The sequence below is a fragment of the Rhinolophus hipposideros genome, assembly GCF_964194185.1.
Source record: "Rhinolophus hipposideros genome assembly, chromosome: 19".
NCBI classification, from domain to species: domain Eukaryota; kingdom Metazoa; phylum Chordata; class Mammalia; order Chiroptera; family Rhinolophidae; genus Rhinolophus; species Rhinolophus hipposideros.
The window spans coordinates 13758068-13774283 of record NC_138065.1 but is presented as its reverse complement, the minus strand read 5'-3'; the positions used below and the strand labels follow the sequence as shown (position 1 = coordinate 13774283).

The 16216-nt window shown below is 46.2% G+C and overlaps 1 protein-coding gene across 1 annotated transcript; it reads right to left on the bottom strand.

The window, feature by feature from the left end:
* Positions 1–9072: 9072 nt before the first annotated feature.
* GSTM3 (glutathione S-transferase mu 3) lies at positions 9073–13462 on the bottom strand. Its single transcript, XM_081025688.1, has 8 exons — positions 13343–13462; positions 12911–12986; positions 12478–12542; positions 11730–11811; positions 11537–11637; positions 11109–11204; positions 10909–11019; positions 9073–10639 (listed from the first exon to the last, which is right to left on the bottom strand). Exons 1-8 carry the CDS (start codon positions 13391–13393, stop codon positions 10541–10543), a joined length of 681 nt encoding a protein of 226 aa, XP_080881814.1. The 5' UTR covers positions 13394–13462; the 3' UTR covers positions 9073–10540.
* Positions 13463–16216: the final 2754 nt, after the last annotated feature.

The following is a 16216-nucleotide window of genomic DNA, read 5'->3' as shown; positions in this document are numbered from 1 at the left end:
ACAAAGTTTCCCAGTCATAATTATTATAAAAAAGAGACTACCAAAATGTCATGATAGCCACCAGTTATCTGTGTCTGGGAAACCGGCCAGTTCCATCTCATTCCTTAGCAACTTGTAAACATTCTCAAGGTTCTTCGTAGTTCGGCCTTAGAAGCCGAAACAAGTTAACTATATACTAGCCAGCTCACAAGGTTTCTGAGAAACAAGAAATCATGGCTCCCCACATTACACATGGCTCTGGGTAATATTCGGATAGATGTTATGAAAATGACAGACTAAAACATAATGTCAATGGCCCCCAATTAACCCTATTATATAAAATACCGAGGGAATGAGAGGGAAAAAAAAGGGAAAATTAGGTGAGTTCTATGATGTAATAGAAAACAGCCTGCACTCAGATTTGCAGAAAAACTGTTCTGCATTTATTTACAATGCTTATAGGATGACCACCTGTGGTGAGAGAATTCTGAAGGCACAACGCATAATGAGGCTTTTATCTGAAGAGATGTTGCAAAACAAGGCTTTTAGTTTCATAGACAGCAGCAAACTAAAGTCACTCCCTGGATTGGCTCTTGTCTCCATCCCTCCACTTGCACCTTCACTGTCATCCCACTTTATTAGCCTATATTTTAAAAAACTTCTGTGGCAAAAAAAAAAAACAAAAAAAAAACAAAAAACTTCTGTGGCTTGGAAGCAGAGAATAAGAGGGGCCAATCCTGATGGATTCTGGAACAACTCTTCCTGTAAATGCAAATTGTCTTATTCTTGCTGAATCTGATCTGGCTTCTCCCAAATGACTCCACTTTGTGGGGCAGCCCCCCAGGACCCCCTGTAAAGCACAGTCCTGTTCAAAAGGCCCAACCACCACCCTGAATTTCCTGCCTTCTTCTAGTTCTCTTCTCATTTGAAACATCACTTTGGAAGGAAGCAGATAGTTTCAGTCACAGACCAAAAAAAAATATCTGTTGATACAACTGGAAACATTACACCATAGAAGATAAAATGCAGGCCTATTCTAACTTTCTTAAATTGTAACACAACACCATCCTGTTGGTTCTATTCCATCCCTCTGCACCCCTGAAAACACTCCTTTCTAATAACCTCAGGTTGACCCTCTGTCTCGATGTGGGGCCACATAGCAGTAGCTACTCATTTGAAATTTAAATACAAACACAGCCATTTTAATATTTTCTTCTGGATTTAAATCTCACATGTGTGTCACCTGTAGTTATTTCCACTGAAAATCCCCAAAGAGTCTAACTATCCCAGTCGGTTTTCAGAAATATTTCATTTCAATTGGGCCCAAGCAAGAGGCAAGCCAGACCACGAAATGACCCCACTCTCCAGCATCAGAGTTCTTTCCTGGTCCTCGGGCCCTCTGTGAACCTGAACTTCTGTCCTGACTCCAAGCACTTCTACCTGAACGATCCCTACCTATCCTGTTATGTTACAAGGACAGGGTATCCCATTTTAGTGTTCTGTTGCCCAACCAGAACAGAGAAGAATTTTCAGAAGTTCCTTCAGAGCATTAAGCACTTACGTGAAGCAAACTTTTCTCCTTCCAGTTCTCATTTGAACAAAGGGTATTAACACATGGCGTGAGTCCCTGCTTTGTGTTGGGCACTATACAAGCGCTACACTAAAAAATTTACTGAAGACGCAGTCCCTGCTCTCAGGCAACTTACGGTTTAGTGGTGGAGACAGATATTTAAACAAGCAGTTAAGAGTTCAGTTGGTAAGTCCTCATCAATGAAAAAGTCAAATCCTATGGGCACAGATTTAAAATAGGCACATTTAAATTAGCCTGGAAGGTGGAGGAATGTTGGTCAGGATAAACCAAATCTCAGTGGCTTAACACACATTTACTTCTAACTCAAGCTTTATGTCCTGTGTTGGTTAACAGAAACCTGGCTTTTTGGAGGCTGTCAGAGACTTAGACTGATGGAGGCTCCAAGCGGGCACCTGCTCTCAGAATTATCACAGAGGTTGGAAGCAGATGAGGTGGCCACGCACGCACTGGCTCCTAAAGCTTCTGCCTGGAAAGTTGGTGTGGTTTCTACTCCGATTTAAATGGTCAAAGCAAGTCACAAGGCTACCCTTAAGTTCAACAGGGTTGTGAAGCTTCCCCCAAAAGAAAACAATCAGAAATCTTTGGTGACCATCAGTAATGATTTGCAGAAGGGTATCAGTTTTGGCCTCCCAGAGTTACCATGTTTCCCCGAAAATAAGACCTAACCGGAAAATAAGCCCTAGCTTGATTTTTCAGGATGCTCGTAATATAAAATAAGCTCTACTATATTTCCCTGAAAATAAGACCAGGTCTTATATTAATTTTTGCTCCAAAAGACGCATTAGGGCTTATTATATATTGCCAGCATCCTGAAAAATCATGCTAGTGCTTATTTTCCGGTTAGGTCTTATTTTCCGGGGAAACACGATAGTAACTTCTGAGCTTACCTTAGAAGATAATAAGCTTTAGGCAGGCCGAGGGTGCCGGAGCAAAGCATTCCGGAGGGAACAGCAAGTACGAAAGCATGAAGATAGGGAACATGATGCTTGTGGATAATTTATGTTTATACATTTATATAACATTGGTCTGTTCAAGGTAGGTGCTTTAGAAAGAGAGGCTTACTTCTCATGACAACCCAGCGAAGGACGGTTCATTTATCAGAGAAGGCACCGAGGCACAGGAGACCAGTTCATTGTGGCAGAGCCAGGATATGAAGCCAAGCAACCTGACTCCAGTGTCTATGTGGCTCCCTGGGGGATTCAGAAACGCTGGAACCTAGTGTTCTGAGGGTCCCAGGGCAGGGGTCAGGTTATGAAGGATTTTGTATGCAGGAAGGGATTGTCTTTTTCCTGAAGGCTAAGAAGCCATTAATTGTATTTAAGCAGGGGAGTGACATGAGCAAATGTGCACATTAGAAAAATCTCTGGCTAAATGTCAATTCTTTCCATCTCCCCAACCATCCGACTGAACCTACTCAATCCCTGTTTGTCAGTGTGGCTCATTGCTCAACATAGTCCTGCTGCTAAAGGATAAGGCATGTGAAATTTCAGTACGAAATCCAGGCTCCAGGTATTTTCTTAAGCTCTTAAGTGGCTTTACAGGCAGATTCATGTCCATACACACTGGTGTCACCCTCTCCACCCATCCCATCAGTGAAATAACTTCACAACAAATTTTTCTTGAGTCCCAGAAGCTATTGTCTTCTGAACTGGAAATGCTTTAATCCAGTTGCTCAACCTTCAACCATGAATACAAATGAGTTCCTCTAATACTTTTTCGGGAACTGCTCCTACTTGTATCTTTTTTTTTTTTTTTTTTAAGCCCTTGTTGGGACAGAGCCAGGAGTGCAGTTTCTAGGCTCTTGGCCTCACGTGGAAAGGTGCTGGCTCAGGTAGTAAATGACCATCAACTATGATCGGATGGCCATCAGCTGTGGCTAGTTGGCCGTCAGCTGTAACCAGTGAGCCATTGGCCACTAATATAACTGCTATGGCTACACTAGCAGCGAGTGGTGGCTGAGCTAGCAAGCATGAATTGCAGTTAGCAAGTGGGGTTGGTTGGTTGGCAGAGAAGCCGACGGCAGTTTGCAGATCATGTGGCTCCTGCTGCCTGTGTCTCCAACCCAGCCGTCAGCGAGACTATAGTGGTATGACTCCCCTATCTATGGCTCCGTGGGTGTCCCTTTTTGGCCTCACCATATCCTACGTTCTTGTGTGGGAGCAGGACTAGAGACCCCGCATGACACCCTGCATGACAGCCCTTATTGATGCTACTGTACAAACCCATCACTAGTATACTAATTTCTCAACATTTGTGTGGCCTCTGTGCCTCTGAAGTGATAGAGCATCCACTTTCCTTCCTTGCTTGAAGGCAGCCATTGTGTCTGCTTTCTCTTCTTGGCCTATGTTGGAATTAGTTAGGGGCAGATGGGGACTGAGGGAACCAGATCTCCTGTGGAATGGGTCTATTCCTCTCAGTGGCCTTCCCTGCTTTCTGGGCCAATAAGATCATTTGTTTTGGAGAACTGTTAAGTGGATTTTCACAGAAAAGGTTGGAACATGTGATTTGTCTACTTTCAAAATACATTTCACCTGCAGACTTACGCTTTTTAAACCTCTCCCTTCTGTCATCTGTCTTTCCCAGGATTCTTTTCTCAGAGGACTACAGGGCCGATTTCCTGTTTCCTTGCCTTCTTCCCTGTGAACAGAGTCTAAAGTGACCCCCCATAATCCCACCTTCCAGTACCCACACCCTTGGGAAATCCTCTCCCTTGAGTGTGGGCAGGATCAGTGATTTACTTCTAATGGAACACAGGAAAGCTGATGGGATGTCATTTCCATTGCGTTACATAGGACTGCAGTGTCCCTCTGTGGGGACAAAGCTCAAAAAAACAGTTTCCAGGCTCTCGGCCTCACAATAGAAAGGTGCTGGCTCACGTAGTAAATGGCCATCAACTGTGATCAGATGGCCATCAGCTGTGGCTAGTTGGCCGTCAGCTGTAACCCGTAAGCCATTGGCCACTAATATAACGGCTGTGGCTACGCTAGCAGAAGAGATTGAGGGCTAGCAAGAGCGGATTGCAGAGAGGCGGATGCCGCCGGTGAGAATATAGTGATATGACTCCCCTACTTATGGCTCCGTGGGTGTTCCTTTTTGGCCTTACCGTGTCCTGCGTTCTTATGTGGGGAGCGGGACCAGAGACCCCGCCTGCCGCCCCGCATGACACATGGCATAGTCGGCAGGATACGGTGCTGGCCAAAGCTCTCCGAAGGGCAGTGGAGCAGTTTGTGCGTATGAAAGCTCAGTCTGAGGAAGACCAGGAGGAGCAGCTGCCGGAGAGCTCGATTCCCGTGGAAGGGTGGGAAGACGTGGATGGTTCCCCAACCAGCAGAGGCCGGAGAAAGCGAAGGTTGTTGCCGCCCTGTGGGCTGGGAAGTGCTTGCTGACACAGCCTGGATGCGGGACTTGTCCCGGGAGGAAATGCTTGCTGAGTCCTCCTTGGGAGATGAGGGTGAGGTCAAGGTCATCCCTCACCCCCAGGACAGCCCTGGCGAATGACTATGGACTATGAGGAATTGCCTTCTATCCCTGATTTAATGGACGCTTGACTGTTTGGGAACATACCACCATGTAGTGGGACTGGCGGATGTTTGCTTTTGTGTCTTGACTGGCCGCCATTGATAATATGTAAGCACCTTGATGAGATCCCTGGCTGTGTCCAGAGAGAGTGTCAGTGCCCTGACAGGCCCTGGCTGTGTCCAGGAAGTCTGGCTGTGCCCAGAGAGAGTGGCAGTGCCCTGAGAGGCCTTGGCTGTGTCCAGGAAGTCTGGCTGTGCCCAGAGAGAGTGGCAGTGCCCTGAGAGCCCTGGCTGAGTCCAGGAAGTCTGGCTGTGTCCAGAGAGAGTGGCAGTGTCCTGAGAAACTCTGGCTGTGCCCGGGGAGACAGGTGGTACCCTAAGAAGCCCAGGAAGTCTGGCTGTGCCCAGAAGTACTGGGGTGGTGCCCTGAGAAGCCCTGGCTGTGCCCGGGGAGACTGGTGGTACCCTAAAAAGCCCAGGAAGTCTGGCTGTGCCCAGAAGTACTGGTGGTGCCCTGAGAAACCCTGGCTGTGCCCAGAGAACCTGGCTGTGTCCAGGATATTGTATTCACCTTCAGGCTCCTCGCACAGGGACCCTCGCGGAAGACACTTGTCGCGTAGATTGTGAGGCGAGACCCTGTAGGGGTGGAGTGTGGGGACAAAGCCCCAAAAAACAGTTTCCAGGCTCTCGGCCTCACAATAGAAAGGTGCTGGCTCGGGTAGTAAATGGCCATCAACTGTGATCAGATGGCCAGCAGCTGTGGCTAGTTGGCCGTCAGCTGTAACCCGTAAGCCATTGGCCACTAATATAACGGCTGTGGCTACGCTAGCAGAAGAAATTGGGGGCTAGCAAGAGCGGATTGCAGAGAGGCGGATGCCGCCGGTGAGAATATAGTGATATGATTCCCCTACCTATGGCTCTGTGGGTGTTCCTTTTTGGCCTTACCGTGTCCTGCGTTCTTATGTGGGGAGCAGGAGCGGAGACCCTGCACGACAAATGGCGCAGCGAGCAGGGTCCCCTGTGCGACACCCCCTTTCCAGGAGACTCTCCCTCTTACTGGTTTTGATGAAGCAAGAGGCCCCTCTTTGCAAGGAACTGAGGATGTTCTCCAGCTGACAGCTGGTAAGAACCTGAAGCCCTCTATCCAACAGGTCAGAGCAACTGAATTCTATCCACAGTCATGTGAACTTAGAAGCAGACCCTTCTCCAACTGAGCCTTGAGAGCAGAATGTAGCCCTGGCTGACACTGACCGCAGCTTTCAGATGAGACCCTGAAACAGCAGACCCTGTACAGCTGTGCTCAGACTCCTAATCTACAGAAACTATGAGATAATGTGTGTGGGGTTAGACTGCTAAATTGGTGGTAATATTGTTACACAGTGACAATGAAAAAGACATCCATCCTAAGAGAAAGCTTATGAGTTTATCTGAGCCAAACTGACCACAATTGCCAGGAAGCAAAGTCTCAATGGATTGAGAAAATTCTCTGGAAAATGGCTGTTTTGCTACTTATTTCTTTTTTTTTCTTTTTTTTGCACCCCTACCCCCCCCCCCCCCCATTTTTAAGCTTTTGTTTCTCAGTCTAGTTGTAGGACACCGCTCCCTGGCACATGCCAGTATTATGAGCCTTATGCTCCCCCCCACCCAGGCAGGCAGTCGTTGGTCAGCCGCGCACAGCAGCTCACGGCAGCTTTCAGCGGCTGCCAGCCGCTCACACTGGCTGCTGGCCACTCACACCCGCTGCCAGCCAGCGCGGCCACCAGCCGCTCACGGCAGCACACGTCAGCACACAGCAGTCCATGGCAGCGCACACTGACCTCCAGCTGTTCATGGCAGCGCAGCTCCAGGGAGCTGTTGTTCACAGCTCACTGGCCCATGTGGGAATTGAACCTGCGGCCTTGGGCATTAGGAGCACAGCGCTCCAACTGCCTGAGCCCCCAGACTGCCCTTGCTACTTATACATTAGAATCAAAGGAGGAAGGTTACATGAAATCCATTGGTGGTAGATTAAGGGGGTGAGAGAAAGCAAAGTGGCGGGTGGAATCGCTGGGAATCTCTGGGATTGGATAAAAAGCAAAATGGGGAGACACACACACTTCTTTTACATTGGTAGGTACAGGATAGTTAATAGCATTTTACATCACATAGAGATGGTATTTGGGGAACAATATAACAATGAGGGATTTTGTCGTTTCCTGGTGTGGTAGGTTGTGCCCTGGGGGGTCCGAAAAAAGGGATTACTCTGACATTGCAAAGGTATGATATCTTAGATGCAAAAAGATGACAGACAGGCTCATTTAAGGTAAAGATTAACCTTTTCAAGGAAGCTACAGGCCAAGGATGTGACTTCCCGCCTTAGTTAGGAATTTTTATGTTCACACTATCCTATGTGGTTGTTTTCACTCTCTTGAGCTTGTCAGGTTTAACATGTAGCTCCTTTTCTGTCCACAACAGCAATCAATATTCCCTTTCTGGTCATATCCTCTATCTAGTTAGACGTATCCTCAACTTCTCTGCCTCCCCTAAATCCACAAGGCTTTCCCTTATGGTACACTTCACTCTATGGAAATTACTCACACTGTGGAAATTCTGTCAAGAATTATCAGATGGCAGAGAAACTCCTAGCTGTACACCTCTTCTGGCCAAAGGCTCCCCATATCCTAGACATTGGCCTGGATATCTAATCACTGCTGCCAGGCAAGGTGAAAGGTGGCAGTTGAACTGTCTGCTTAATACCTTGTGTCTATATCACTCCCTCCTGAGACAGCCCCCCTGACATCACAGGGTGTCCTGGCTCCTAGTCCACAGGGGACAGCAATTTGGCCCTCAGGTCACTGTCTTAAGCTGGGAACTACTCAAAGAATTTGCTTTGCAAATAAAGAATGGTGCCAATGCAATCTCCATAGGAGTCCGTTTCCCTTAAAATTGCTTTCTTTTCTGAAAACTAGCTTCTATCACACAGTAACACATGAATCCATTCATGTATTTAAAAAAGAAAATAATAAATCCTTAGCTTATTTCCAAAGTCTTTAACTTCCATCTGGGAGCCTGGATCTTTCTCCCATTTGCCTGTAGTAAACTTTGTTATCAGTTTGGTGTGTCAGACATTTTTCTATGCATTTCACATACGTAAATGCATCTGTAGAAAATGCTTATTACCTCATGGTTTCCCTTCTTAAAGCATTAAAGGTATCGTAATGTATATGCTAATTTTCAACCTAATTTAAAAAATTCAACAATGTGTCTTGGGGATCTTCTCATTAGCTCATATAATTCAATCTCATTTTTTTGGAGGGGAAAGGGGACAGGACTTTACTGGGGAACAGTGTCTACTTCCAGGATTTTTTTTCCAAGTCAAGTTGTTGTCCTTTCAATCTTAGTTGTGGAGGATGCAGCTCAGCTCCAGGTCCAGTTGCCGTTGCTAGTTGCAGGGGGCGCAGCCCACCATCCCTTGCAGGAGTCGAACCGGCAAACTTGTGGTTGAGTTGACACGCTCCAACCAACTGAGCCATCCGGGAGCTCAGCGGCAGCTCTGCTCAAGGAGCCGTGTTCAATCTTAGTTGCAGGGGTGGCGATGCCCACCATCCCTTGCGGGACTCGAGGAATCCAACCGGCATCTTTGTGGTTGAGTTGACAGGCTCCAACCAACTGAGCTATCCGGGAGGCAGCTCAGCTCAAAGTGCCGTGTTCAATCTTAGTTGCAGGGGGTGATGCCCACCATCCCTTGCAGGACTTAAGGAGTTGAACCAGCAACCTTGTGGTTGAGAGCCCACTGGCCCCATGTGGGAATCGAACCAGCAGCCTTCTGAGTTAGGAGCATGGAGCTCTAACTGCCTGAGCCACCGGGCCAACCCCTCAATCTTTTTTTTAATTGTCTTGTGGTATTCTATAGTATCGATGGGCATTTACATGTTTTCCACTTATTCGTTACTACAAACAATACCAGTCTTACCTTAGGTATATGGTTATTTTTGTTTTGTTTTTAAAGATTTTATTGGGAAAGGGGAACAGGACTTTATTGGGGGAACAGTGTGTACTTCCAGGACTTTTTTCCAAGTCAAGTTGTTGTCCTTTCAATATTAGTTGTGGAGGGCGCTGTTCAGCTCCACTCCAGGTCCAGTTGCTGTTGTTAGTTGCAGGGGCCGCAGCCCACCATCCCTTGCGGGAGTCAAGGAGTTGAACCAGCAACTTTGTGGTTGACAGCCCGCACTCCAACCAACTGAGCCATCTGGACACCCAGGAGCTGAATGACAGCTCATTGACTTCATTCTAATTGTGGAGGGCACAGCTAGCTGGCCCATGTAGCAATTGAACTGGCAGCCCTTTTGCCCAGAGCTCATGTTCTAACCAACTGAGCCCTGAGTCTAACCCATCCGCCCTGAGTTTTTCATAGGATAGAATTGCTGGGCCACATGATATGATTGGAATTTGAGAAGATATTGACAAATTGTTCTCCAAAGTAGGTATACCAATTAATAAGTTCAGCAGCGGGAAATGCGTATCACTTTCCCAAGCCTTGCCAATATTTAGAAACTTAATTTTTATTCATCTGATGGAAAAACGGTCTCTTATAATTTGCAATTACTTGGGTTATAAACATGTTTTATCCTATTTTTTGGCCATCAGTATTTTTATTTCTGTCAATTGTTGACAGATTTTTGTCCATTTTTAAAAGCTGAGTTAATGATTTATAGTTCTTTATAGTCTTTATGTTGATCTTTTATCTCGTCACTTAATTTTGCTTATTTGTGCATTATTCAAAGTTTTAAAATTTTGATACTGTTCAATTTGCAAATCTTTCCTTTTACGGCTTTTTCATGTCTTATTGAAACTTTTCCTACCCTATGATCACAAACATTCTTATATTTTAATACTTCTCCAGCTTTGTGTTTCATATTTGGTCTTGAATTCCAGATGAATTAATTGTAGTGAGTACTGCGAGGTAGCATTCTATTACTTTTAATTGGTAGGTAATTGTCCCAAACCTGTTTATTGGTTAGCCCACCAGTGTGAAATATCATTTTTATCACACTAAATTCCCATAGATGAGAGTCTGTTTCTGAACTCCAGTTAAGTACACAGAACCATGGTATTATTTGATGTCTTTACCAGGTCTTCATAGGGGCTCCAGTCCCATGTAATGTACCTGTTCTCTACAAGTGTGCAATCTCACCTTTATTTCTAGTTCTTAATCTCAAGGCTTGGGCAAGGCCTGCTAGCCACTGAAAACAGTTGGGAGGTGGGGGGGTGTCAGTGTTGCAGGGACTGAAGTCACATCTTGGTAATTCTCCACGTATCCTTATTCTCCTCCAGTCTTTACTCCCAAGAGAAATCCAGCTGGACATCAGTCGCCTAAGTGCTATTTATTGAAGAAAAAAGGGCAGAGAAGAGAGAATACAGGCCCCCTACAGGTAGGATGGAATAGAACAAGCCGCGCAAGTCAGCCTCCTATTCAGCACAATTTCTTTTGGCCCCACTGGGCCATCTTGTTGTTGATGGGCATCTTGAAGAAGCGGTCAGACTGCATGTAGGACGCTATTTTCTCCAAAGCCTGAAGGAAAAGCACACCAAACATGACACTCTTACAGAGTCCAACAGACCTATTTCAAAACAGCAACATTCACATGCTGCCTGCTTCCCCTCCCCCTTCCCATTTCTTGTAGATAGTACCTTCAGGGTATAGAAGCCCAAGACTTAAAGGTTTGGAGGTGTCTAACCATTGATCCCTTTAGGCAAAAGTTGGTGTCGACCACAGTGGGGTCCCTTGGGGCCCAGGGGAGCCTGAGTGTTTTTTTAAGAGAAAGGTGCAGGGAACCTCACCTCAAAGCGGCACATGAAATTTTTCAGATTTGGAAATTCCTCCAGGCACTTAGGCTCAAACATACGGTTCTGATCTAAGACATCATAGGTGAGGAAATCCACAAAGGTGAGCTAGAGGGACAATAAGATGGTCAGGTTTACGGAGTTCATGAGCATCTACACAGACAGAAAGGTATCCCCTCTCCTTCCTTTCCTCCTACCTTTTCCCCTGCAAACCATGAGCATTTCCCTAGGAACAAGGAGAACTGTTTCAGTTGTACAGGTAGCTGTTCCAAGTACTGAGGCTTTAATTTTTCCTGGGAGAGGAAAAAAGAGTGAGTGAGAATAGCTGTCATCATCTTCATAGCTAATCAGGGCACAGGCCAGTGAGGACACTTAGTGGCCCCTTCTCCAGGCGTGTTCTTCTCACTGCCTTCAGGTAGGGGGCGGCAGGATGGAATGAAAGGGTTGGAAAGGAAAAGGGGCCAACACCAGAGATATATGACAGACAACTCCCCCCAAAACAAAGGGCTGTTTCCGACTCTGACAGACTGGGTTGGCGGAAAGGTAGCAGGAGCAGAATGGAGAATTGACCCGTAGGTTCCTATCTGCTCCTTTCCCTCGATGCCTGGCTGCTAAGGAAGCTCACATAGTCGGAGTTGTAGCAGATTCGTGCCAGCTGCATGCGGAAATCCATTATTTGGTTCTCCAGGACGTCCACTCGAATCTTTTCTTCTTCGGTATCACCGCCTGTAGACCAAGTGACAAGAACTCACCTTTGGCACCATCCACTCCCAGCTGAGCAGCCAGCTGGTCTCCCTCACCAACCCGATCCCACTCACACATGTTGTGCTTGCGAGCGATGTAGCGCAAGATGGCATTGCTCTGAGTGATCCTGTTCTTACCGTCCATGAGGTAGGGCAGCTGGAAGGAAAAGGACAGGGCAAATGAACAACCTGACTCTCTGGCTTTCCTGCTTCTCACTCCTGGGAAAGGTGAGACTCGCAGGGAAGTGAACAGTAGAGAGACGATGCTGTGTTAAGAGGAAGAAGAAAATTAGTTGAAAGTAGCAATTGGGTCCCCACCTGAATCTAGACAGGGGTTCTTAATCTGCGTGCGTGTGCGTGCCCTGGACCCTTTCTCAGAATAAGGTTTTCAAATGCATAAAGCAAATTACATATATTTATGTGATTTATGAAAACATTAAGAAACAAAACTATAAGAGTAATAGGAGCTTATTAATGAATTAAATAACTCACAATTTCAAAGTATGATGAATATTTATTTAAAATATCTGCAACATGTGATATGAAAATACCCAATTTCTACTAGAAATTAGACAAAGTCACAGACATGGCTAATAACCAGTGTCACTTATTGCCTATATTCACAATAGAAGGAATTGTTAACTTTAGTTAGTGGAAATGAAAATGGGATTTTTCTGCATTCAAGTTCAAGGATCCCTGAATTCTACGAATTCTATCCAGGTTAAGAACCCTATTCTAGATCCCCCTAGACCAAAGAGAAAGAAGCCAGGATACACTTGTTGGCAGCCTTCCCTTCTGCCCCTCTTCTCCTGAAGCCACCTACGTTAGGAAAGTCCAGGTCTAGCTTGAATTTCACATCCAGCCATTGGCTTTTATCATACTCAGGAGCTGTAAGAGAGAGGATGAAGTGGGACCCAACCTCCTGAATCCCACCAGAGGACAGTGGAAAGATCTAAGGTAACAACCTAGTCCCAATACCTTACATTCCCAGGCCCCAAAGCTTAACCATTTAATCTCTGGGGCCTATTGGGTTAAGTGTTAAGACGGAGTTGGGTTATGGCACAAGGAGAATCCCAGCTCCAGATAAAGGATGTCTCCCTCCCACCACAGGACACAGCGGAGGGCTCCCGGGTGATGGGACACTAGTCCCCCTGGACTTTGGGGTGATACCACCCTTGGGACACAGGAGACAGGGACTGTCGTAGGGCCAGCCTGACTGAGCGCGGCGGCGCCCTGGCGACCCAGAGCGGTCTTACCTTCCCCGCACGTGTACCGTTTCTCCTGGTAGGACGTATCGGTAAACTCCAGGAGCAGGCGGATCGCGTGCGCCAGCTGGAGGCCGGAGTTCCAAGTCAGCGCCTGCGCAGCTCCCACCGGCCCCCACCCCCAGCCCGCTAACGTCCCCCGCCAGGGGCTCCCGAGACCATGCACCCCGCCGAGGAGGTCGTTAAACTACCCCCGAGGCCGGCAACGGCGGCTGGCTGTCCTCAGTCCCTCTCTGCCGGGGCCCGGGATCCCAGGGAGCGGGCAGGGGTCGGCCTCCGCGGCCGGGGATCTCTGCGGGGGCTGGTCGCGCAGGGTCGCGGCGAGGGAGGCCCTTGCTCGGGGAGACCGCTGGCCCTGAGCCCCCGGCCGCTTCCGCGTCGGTCTTTCTGCCCCAGCGGCTCGGCCGTTGAGAACTCACTCACCCCGCGAATATCCCAGTAACCCAAAACCACACACGACTTGCACGACGACATGGTGACACCGCTTCCGTGCCTTCGAGGACTGGAGGTAGACGCCGGCACGCCTGGAACTTTATAGCCAACGCAAGTGGGCGGGGCCAACGTGAGTGTTCTGACCCCGCCCCCTCCCAGCCTTGTTCCCTCCCTCCGCGTATCCACAGGAGTCCGCGCGGGGTGACTTCTGCAGTCCCTGGGGGACCGGGCCCGCAATCCCGAGGCTAGAGCGAGGAGGGACTCTGCGCGCGAGTTGCGGGAGCTGGAGTTGGGACTCTGGTCCGTTAATAGTGCTAGTCAGGGCGGGGAGAGCGCCCACCGCCCAGGCAGTGAGGGCTCTGGTTACTCCCGGAGAGTCAGAGCAGTGTTGTCAACGCTTTCACTGCGTTAATTGATTTGAAGTATTTTTTTTGAAAATGTGTCAAAAATCCACAAAAAATAAAAAGTTGATATTTGGACTATTTTATGCATTTAGTAATAACATTTTGAGCTGCTTTGCATATGTGGCATTATTTTATTTTAAACCTTTGTTATATATGGTAATACATTTACCATTATGTTGAATTTTAGCAAAAAATACTCAAAACAGATTCAACGGCACCAATTAGATTTAAGTACAGATAAATTAGAATTTAATGGCATTGATGACATAAAAAGTTTATTTCAAAATGTTACACAATATGGCATACAAAACATCTTTGTTGTTGACAGTGCAAGCCACAGGAAAACATACTAAAAAATCTTGTAAATGGAGAAAAGTCCTTGAAAGAGTTTCACACTGAATAACAATTTACAATAATTACAGTATCTGTATATGTATATATATGTGTATATATATATATATATATATATAAAATTATAGTTGGCATTCATTATTGTTCAGCTTCGGGTGTACAGTGCAGTGATCAGGCATCTACATCCCTGAGGTGGTCTCCCTAATGGGACACGTGTCCATCGGATACCCTGTATTTTTTTTTAAAGATTTTATTGGGGAAGGGGAACAGGACTTTATTGGGGAACAGTGTGTACTTCCAGGACTTTTTTCCAAGTCAAGTTGTTGTCCTTTCAGTCTTAGTTGTGGAGGGCGCAACTCAGCTCTAGGTCCAGTGGCCATTTTCTAGTTGCAGGGGGCACAGCCCACCATCCCTTGCTGGAGTCCAACCGGCAACCTTGTGGTTGAGAGGACGCGCTCCAACCAACTGAGCCATCCGGGAGCTCAGTGGCAGCTCAGCTCAAGGTGCTGTGTTCAATCTTAGTTGCAGGGGGCACAGCCCACCATCCCTTGCGGGAGTTGAGGAATCGAACTGGCAGCCTTGTGGTTGAGAGCCCACTGGCCCATGTGGGAATCGAACTGGCAGCCTTCGGAGTTAGGAGCTTGGAGCTCCAACCGCCTGAGCCACCGGGCCAGCCCCCGTATCTGTATTTTTAAGTAAATACAGTTAAGGTAGTACATTTTATTAAAGTAAATGATTACATTAAAGTATAAAAATTTACAATTATTCATTCTTGAAAAACACAAAAATATAGAAAAATGTACATCTGTTTTCCTAAACTTCCTTCCTGGAACACTGACAGGATTGTTTATATTTTTCTTTTGAGTGATAATTCTCAAAACAAAGAAAAACACACATTGCTGGATTTCCAGGGCACATAGCACAATAATACGTGGTTTGTTTTCGTTTGCAAACACCTTTCCCTTTTTTGTGTACATTGTGAGGACGTAATGCTGCACACACAGCAATCAGGCAGCTTTTTCTTGTCCTCAAATTGCCTAGGATAATAGTGCTCTGTCAGCCTAATTTCTTTTGATGCAGACACCCTGCAACCCCTCTTATTTCCATCTTTTCTTGAAAATCCACCGAATAAGCCCTCTAGAACTTTTTCCCTGAATTTCTGCTGGCTCAGTTTATTGTTAGGGTTTTGATTGTTGGAACATATACAGCCATTTACTAGAGCCACTTCAATGAGAAAATGCCATATGGTTGATACCACTTCTTAGACTTGTTATCAAAAGGATAAGTGGCACAGAGTTGATCAAAATAATCAACTCCCCCCGTAAATGAATTGTGCAGAATTTGAATATTTGGTTTTGACACATTTCTCATTCCCTTTTTTGATCTTACATGCACTTCCCTGATACCACCATTCCCAACAGTGCAGATCATTTTAACTCTCCCTGTGAGCACTGATCGATCATGATTTTCCCATATCACCGGGAGGTCCCCATGTTTCAGCTTGTAAATCCTTATATTTGAAGGTAGTCGTCTTCTATTGGCACACACTGTACAACATGCTCCAATTTATTTCAATCTTAGACTTCAAAAAGTTCTACACTTGAATAAAAATTGTCTGTATAAACTACATGTCCCTTGCCTTCAAATCCATTTGGCAAGCTGGACATCACTCTTGCTCCCAACCCAACTTTGCTATCTTGAGATGAGTGTTTGCCTGTATATACATCAAACCACAACAGAAATCCTGCTCGTGAATCACTAAGTGACCACATCTTTATGCCCCACTTTGTACTTGGTTTACCGGTAAGATATTGATTAAAAAATAGACACCCCTTGAATTTCAATATGGGTTCATCTACCCACAATTCCTTATTGCTATTTATAGGCGGAAATATATGTATCCTTCACTAAATCTATTATGGGCTTCAGTTTTGAAAGTCGATCAATCTTTGAAGATTCATCATCGTTATTGGAAAAATGAAGGAAGGACCTAATTAGTTGATATTTATCCCTTTTAAAAATAGTGTTAAAACCAGCAGTTTGAGTCAACCAATATGTATCCTGAAAGTGTGACTCTAATGTTGCCTTGTGCACCAACTGCATCCCAATT

Excerpts from the sequence above, each read along its gene's own strand:
- GSTM3 (XM_081025688.1), bottom strand. The coding sequence starts at position 13,393 with ATGTCGTCGTGCAAGTCGTGTGTGGTTTTGGGTTACTGGGATATTCGC. Across the intron at positions 11,638-11,729 it reads CGCTCGCAAGCACAACATGT|GCGGTGATACCGAAGAAGAA; the intron begins GTGAGTGGGATC and ends CTTGGTCTACAG. Across the intron at positions 10,640-10,908 it reads ATTTCATGTGCCGCTTTGAG|GCTTTGGAGAAAATAGCGTC; the intron begins GTGAGGTTCCCT and ends CTTTTCCTTCAG.